Source organism: Trichechus manatus, unplaced genomic scaffold, assembly GCF_000243295.1.
Source record: "Trichechus manatus latirostris isolate Lorelei unplaced genomic scaffold, TriManLat1.0 scaffold00007, whole genome shotgun sequence".
Lineage (NCBI taxonomy): Eukaryota > Metazoa > Chordata > Mammalia > Sirenia > Trichechidae > Trichechus > Trichechus manatus.
The window spans coordinates 2,762,333-2,769,827 of NW_004443943.1; the positions used below are offsets into that span (position 1 = coordinate 2,762,333).

The 7,495-nt window shown below is 37.7% G+C and overlaps 1 protein-coding gene across 1 annotated transcript in view; it reads right to left on the reverse strand.

The window, feature by feature from the left end:
• Positions 1–381: 381 nt before the first annotated feature.
• The window catches only part of CABCOCO1 (ciliary associated calcium binding coiled-coil 1), a 146,215-nt gene continuing 139,101 nt past the window's right edge, over positions 382–7,495 (reverse strand). The window contains exons 6-8 of the mRNA XM_004370123.1: positions 6,498–6,620; positions 5,915–6,055; positions 382–773 (exon numbers count right to left, since the gene is read on the reverse strand). Coding sequence (XP_004370180.1) covers positions 699–773; positions 5,915–6,055; positions 6,498–6,620 — 339 coding nt within the window. The 3' untranslated portion in view covers positions 382–698. The remainder of the gene's footprint in view (positions 774–5,914; positions 6,056–6,497; positions 6,621–7,495) is intronic.

Consider the following 7,495-nt stretch of genomic DNA (forward strand, 5'->3'; position numbering starts at 1 on the left):
GGTCTTTAATAACCATTTATACAATCCTTCTTTTTATATAGGTCATGTATTCTCCTGGGAGAGTAACAAGATTAGAAATAAATACAGGACAGAATAAATTAAAGTGCTTCAAACTGCATTATATAATTTCAGAAAATTGGTTTCACACTGAAACGTTTAAGTAAGAAAACCAAATGATTTGAGGGGGAAAAAAAGAAAAAAGCAACCCTTGTACATGCGTTTGAATTGCCATTGTTTAGCAAGTTTTATCCCTCTGTATTGTTGTACTGGTAGCTTTACACGGTGCTCCAACAATGTGGCATTTCATTTGGGTCAATGTGGATCAAATTATTATTATTTTTCTTTATTTCTTGTTGTTTAAAAAAGTTGGCTTCATTCTCCTTGAAGATGAATAGCGTTTATTCGTCGAAATGTGAAAGGCGTATCATAAAAGTAATTGTATTTTTATATATAATTCTCCAAACTCTTGTATACAAAATGCTCTTATTACACTCAGTGCAATAAATTCAGAGGCTGTTATGGGACAGGAGATAGCAAAATTGGGGCCAATACTTTTCTAATTACTTAGGATAATAAAAGTGGGGCTTGGTTTTCTTCTCACAACTAAATGAAGGAGGTTCGCTGCTCTACAGTCTATTATTCCGGCTGGTTTTGTTTGTTTCTGTGAAGTTTAGCGTCACTCTCCTTGCACCGAGTCCTCAGGCCTTTTTCAATTTTTCTATTCGTGCATTAAAGGCCTCTTCCTGTATTTGCAGCTTTTCGTTTATCTCGGTCTGTGAAGACAATCATAAAAAAGTGGTTATGATGGAGCTATCTTTTGCTGCACATTGTCTTTGTGGTTTTGACATAGTATAGTGCCTAAAGACAGACATTATCCCTCACACACCTTCCTGTTTTGCAGACATAGCCGTGTTTCAGCCTGTAGTGATGTGATAACACTTTATCATATTTCTCTGCACATTCCCAATGTATAGCATGTCTGCTATGAACAGGAAGTGGTATTTCGACAGCCATTTTTCACATAGCCTTGTGCTGGAAGATAGGATAATTTATCTGTATTTTCAGACAGACTTTACCAATAAGCACCGAATCAGAATAACTGCTCTGGGCTCAGTTATTGCATTGCTGTTGGTCCTCCACCCGTTTGCAATGGATGTTTTTGTCTCCTGGGTAATCCATTCTAAACGGGAACCCAGAAAGCTTCTGTTGTGAAATAAATAACAACACAGATCATCTCACGATTAGGACAATTCTCATTATTAAGAGCATTCATCATACATTATAACTGTTGGAATTATGCTCTTTGCGGTATATTTTTGGTAGAAAAAAGGTAAGTGATTGCTGACAGGTTTTAGTGATTGCTGTGGCTGTGAGAGCAGTTAGCCTGCAGCAGTGATATTCTGTGGACTAACATTGCTACCTGCACAATTCTAGAAATACTTTCAGATTATCTGAACATTAGTAGTCCTGGAAATGTCTTCCCTTTTTCACAATGGATAATAAAATTATATTCAAAGATACTAACGGTGGGGAACATAGTAAAATTGCTTTTGTTATTGCTGTTTCGTCAATTTTAAAAAATTCTACAAGTTTATGAGGAGTAATCTGTACATAAAAGTGTTAATTTAAAGCTCAGAATGTTAATATTTATACTATAATTGAGGTCTTCAGGGTAACTGTGTTTTGAGATTTTATTGCTTTAATTTAGACATACAATGTTTAAAATATCAAATACAGATTGTTTATTTTTATTTTTTTAGGAGTGTGACTCTTAATAGGTAGTTTTGAAATTTCCACACTGATTGTCTTATCTGATGAGATTTTGCTTTACCTTTGACAGTTGACAGCCCTGATAAGATCATATTAGTATCAAAAATTTTGAATTCTCACGTGAATATCAGTCTCTTCTGGTTCAAGTTTTAGTAAGCCCTTAGATCAAGCTCCGGCCTCTGGCTTCTCATCTTTTCCTTTCTTGGTGGTTGGGTGGAGGAGGCTTGGATGCATGAAAAGTGGCTCTCCAGAAACTATCATTTTTAGGAATCACTAATCCCCTCATGCAATGGTTTTGGTAGAGTGAAAGGAGTCCTAGTCTAGGAGTGTAAGACTTAGGTTTTAGTTTAGGTGTGTGGGCTTGGGCAAGTCACTTAACTGCCCTGGGCATTAGTTCTTATCTGAAAAATTAAGCAGTTGAACTAGATAACGTATAACATACCTTCTTACTTTTAAATTCATGAATTCCAACTTCCAATTTGGTGATATACTTCGCTAGTGTCATGTATCATTGATATAATATTAGGAAATCTTTTAAAAATAACATGTTAATAATATTTCATTAAAATAAATTTACAGCATAGGACATGTTGGACCATGTAGAGATTGCAATGATTTGAAGAAATAATATTGTCACCATTTCAAAGGATTGGGAACCATTGCTCTAACTCATCCATTGACTCTTTCCACTTTGAATTAATGCTCTTCTATATCCACCAATGGAGACCTGGTAGTGCAGTGGTTAAGAGCTATGGCTGCTAATCAAAAGGTCAACAGTTCAAATCCACCATCCGCTCCTCGGAAACCCTATGGGGCAGTTCTACTCTGTCCTATAGGGTCGCTATGAGTCGGAATCAACTCGACAGCAACATGTTTGGTTTTTGGTTATATCCACCAATAGTCTCATTTCTTCTCAACTAAGGAAAAATGATCTTTTACCAGGTTCTGTTTTACTACTTCACCAGGGTTTTCAGATTAACCTGGAAATTGTTCTGGTGTTTCACTGTAAAAAATTCATCTAATCAAGTGTGGGCCTTTGGCAAAAGGTTCATGAAAGTAACCAATCAAACCAAACCTGTTGCTATTGAGTTGATTCCAACTGCAAGCCTAATAGAGTGGTGTACTACTAAGAGAGGAAAATAACCTTTTGACTCTCTAGACAGTGATGGTCAGTACTTCAGTTCAGGCACAACTAGCAGAGCCCAGATCAAAAGACTCCATGTCAGGTCAAGAACTGGTTGTCATTAGTGTGCCATGTTTCCTTGTATTCCCAGGAACACTGCTAAACAAAAGAGCTATCCTACAACCACTAGGGCTGTGGCTGTTTCTGTTTACTTCTAGGAAAGAATGGAAAACCCATGACCTTATTTCAATAACCTCTCATTGACCACTACCTTGAAATGATCTCATACCCAGTTTTTCTAACCTGTAAGTTTCAAGTTGACCTAAAAATACCTAGGGTCCTCAAATGGCAAACTTCCTTCAAGGTTTTTTCATTATTTTACGATACTGCTTGGACAGAGCCAACAGCCAACCTTTATTGCAAGAATTTAGTGTTAGTATTCATAGTTCTCTGAAACACAATTCTTTAACTATATTAAAGTTTGCTCTATTGGGCATAATTTTTATTATATAAGTCAGGGACAAAATAACTTCATTTTGAATGTATCTTTAAAATTAAAATGCCTAAACTATATAGGTTTAAAAGGGCTTGCTCTATTCAGTATAATTTTAATTAACATCTCAGGGCCAAGATAACTTCATTCTTAATAAATCTCTGAAACTATAAAGTGAGCCAATGGGAAACAAAATGGATTTACACTGAAAAATTTAAGGATTCATACCACATTTTCAGAAACTTCTGAATTATGGAAAGTGAAATATGCCTGTAACTACTGAAAAAGGAGCTCTGAAAAAATTATACTTAAAACATGGATTCTCTACTGCCCTTTCCTCTAAAAACTGTAGTAAGTGTATGACTTTTTAGAAAAGGAGAAGAAAAACTATGGAAATTTTTAAAACATCTCATAAATAAGAATTCACTGACTTTTGCTATACTCAGGAAAACAGGTTGGTGTGTTCAGAAGGCTTGTACACACTGACCACTGACATCTGACATGCAGCTACCTTTGAAAAGGGGATGTGGCAGTTTTTAAAGCCAGGAACACTGGCAGTCAGGTTTTAGAAGTGGAAAATAACTTACCCATCTAAAACAGGAGGAGAAATTTAGGTAAGCAGAGAGTAATTACCCAACTTGGAATCTGACCAAGACACAAGGGTAAACACTGAAAAAGTGCCACACCACGGGAGTATTAAAACCCAAAGTAGTCTGGTCGTGATATTAGAGGTTATGTGGTTTTTGTGGATAGCACTGGAATTAGGACTACAGCCCAGTTCTCAGCTCCCATTCAGGGCCTTTCATCAGTTTCCGGCCCTGGAAACTGGACAAGTGACTTAGTCTTTCTGTATCTCGCTTTTCATTTTGTTCATCGGGGTAGTACCTGCCTAACCTGCATGCAGTTTACTAGGATTATTGATAGAAAATACATAAAGGGGTTTTCTATCTTAAGATAATGTATAAATCCACATCATTATGCCATTTTATAGAAAACTTGGCAGTCATTTGGCCCAGGCTGATGCCCATGAATCCACTTAATACGGAAATAACCGTGGCACCTAAAGGATCACCATCCCTCAGCTCTGGTCCAAGATCTTCCTATGCCTAATTATATTTAGATGAGCAAGCTAGTGAACTTCTAGGCCCCGAAAGGGTGGCTTGAGGCCAAAAGGACATAACACACACATACAGCAATCATATTCTTTCTGTTATAGAGTAGTGGTATAAATGCTGCAGACTCCAATATTTAAAAAAAAAAAAAGAAACTCAATGTACATGGAACATGGCCTTGCTAAAGATGTTTTCAAGTTTTGGGGCCTACAAACAATTCTATTACTGTCTAGTAGTTACTCAGCAATAATTTCAGAGTTGCAGGATTGCAAGGAGCCCAGGGCGATGATTATACATAAACTATATTTAGATGAAATGTTATCAAATCTAAAAAGGAGATATGTTATGAACTCAGCTTAATTCAACTGCACTCTGCCCTTCCACACAGTAACCAGTTATTACATTCATGGGGTTGTTAACAATAAAGCTTTGTGTAAAACGTGTTCTTCCACTATTTCTGGTAAACACTAAACACCCCTTATTAAGCTGAGGACTTTGGCTGATTCCGTTGGCACCAAATCAGTGTATGTTCATGTAAATAGTGCAATAATATTCCATGATTAAACAAGTAGCAAGGTATTCTTATGCCAAGCTAATCTTTTGCTCTTTCTACATTAGTTGTTAGTACGGTGTGCTTTTTATATATGGTCTCATGTTCAGATAACAAATCAAGCATACCTTGAGATGCATTAGTATTTTGAATATTCAGTATGTTGTCCAACTGATTTGTGGTAATTTCCAAAATAACTCAAAATTTGCAATTCACTTATTTAATCATTTGCCTAGGAAATGATGTGAATTTCTACAAAACTTTGTATCTAGGTAGAAACAATTGATTTTTTGTTGTTGTTGTTGTTGGACAGAATGGAAAAGAAAAGCATAAAGCTAAGTTGGCTGATAAGTCACTGGCAGCTGTTACAGTCACCATTTTCATGCAGCCACTGGTGTAAATTGTTTAGCTATTAGTGACATGTGCAAAGGAACAAACCATCTGAAAGGGGGGTCAAAGACTCTAAAGTCTCTCCTTAGAAATTTGGTGAGAAGACTCAGCTCAGAATTATGGTTTGGCCTTCAGTGTTTACTGCTTACAAATGTACTCAGATTACTCCAGCATGAGCAATGTTTACAGTGGGAGAAGGCACGAAGTTTTCCTGTGTTATTTTTTGGGGTTTTGATGCTGAATGGTTTTGTAAACTGATAATACACCCGACACTAGATGCTGTTGGCAAATCTATTTGGTGATCTTATTAATCTCAGAGATTCAACTGAGAGTTATGTTGAGATGTTAAATTGAACTTCTCCACCATAAACTTCACTCTTGCTGGCAGAGCGTGGGTAGTGTTTACAGATGTTAAGGTTGAGGTTGGCTAATTAAACAGTAATAAAATAAGTGAGCACACTGTCAATACTGAGTACCTGAATGCTGAGTAGAACATCATCTGTGACTTGACCCAGCACTGATTTTATATCTTCAATGGTGAAACCAGCTAAAGGATCCATGTCTAACGCATCAGTTTCTGGCTGGGTCTCTTCGGCGCCTTGTTCTCGACTCAACCTCTAGGATATTGAAAGTAAACAACGCTAAAATGATTTCTGGAGCATTCAATGATTTTTATGGAATCTCAGACTTCTACTGGCTACTTTTCTACCAGAAACGATTTAATCTGGAGGGAGTTTTGATCTGACACTACCCTGCATTTTCATTTTCTGTTAGGGCCATGATAGACTGAGTCTCGCTGCCAATGCAGTGCTGACTTTTGGAAGAGTAAAGGTGGAGATCTGGGACGATGGGGTGGAAGAGATTAAAACTGCCAAACCACTTTTAACGGGTCCATCTGTGAACTAACATATAAAGAAATATTTTGTATTTATTTAGGAAAAATCAGAAGGAAAAAAACTGCAAGGATATTTCGTTCCTTCCCCTCAAGCCCTCTTCAGAAAATATAAGGCTGAGGTAGGGTGAATTAAAGGGGGTAGTGGTGGGGGGAAGGAAGCATACCTTCATATCTGTAACCGATGTTGGGGGTGGCTCAAGGAGTGATGAGTAAACATCAAATGAGATTCCTTCTTCTAGAGGATCTGGGAAGGGGCTATCTGCAGGCTTCACCACCTCTATTACTTGCTGGAGGAGAAGAAAAGTGATGTAGTATGACATAGCCTTTGGTGGGTAACCACAATTTCAGCTAATTCCCTTAACGAATGTAGACCTGAATAGTTCCAGGTCTATTATCTTTTTTTTTTTCTCAAAAAAATGGAGATTTATTGAATTCAACCAAACAATTTTTACAAGGATAGGGGAGATTCTACCCATTCTGGAGGATTTTTTAGATTTTATTGAGCTTTAGGAGAAAGTTTACAGCTCAAATTAGTTTCTCGTTCAAAAATTCCTACACACGTTGTTCTGCGACATTGGCCACGATCCCCATAATGTGACAGCACTCTCCCCCTTTCCACCCCTGGTTCGCCGTGCCCATCCGTCCAATTCCTGTCCCTTTTTGCCCTCTTGTCTTGCTATTGGGCAGGAGTTGCCCATTTGGTCTCGTATATTTGATTGAACCAAGAAGCGCGTTCCTCACGTGTTATTGTTTGCTTCATAGGTCTGTTGAATCTTTGTCTGAAGAGTGGGCTTTGGGAGTGGTTTCAGTTCTGAGTTAGCAGAGTGTCTGGGGGCCATTGTCTCAGGGGTTCCTCCAGCCTCTGTCAGACCAGTAAGTCTGGTCTTTTTTCATGAATTTGAATTTTGTTCTACATTTTTCTCCCACTCTGTCCGGGACTGTCTGTTGTGATCCCTATCAGAGCAGTTGGTAGTGGTAACCGGACACCATTAGTTCTTCTGGGCTCAGGCTGATGGAGGCTCTGGTTCATGTGGTCCTTTAGTGGAGGATTTTTTTTTTTTTTAATATTTTATTGTACTTCAGGTGAAGGCTTACAGAACAGATAGTTTCTCATGTAACAGTAGCACACATGCTGTTTTATGACATTGGTTAACAACCCCAC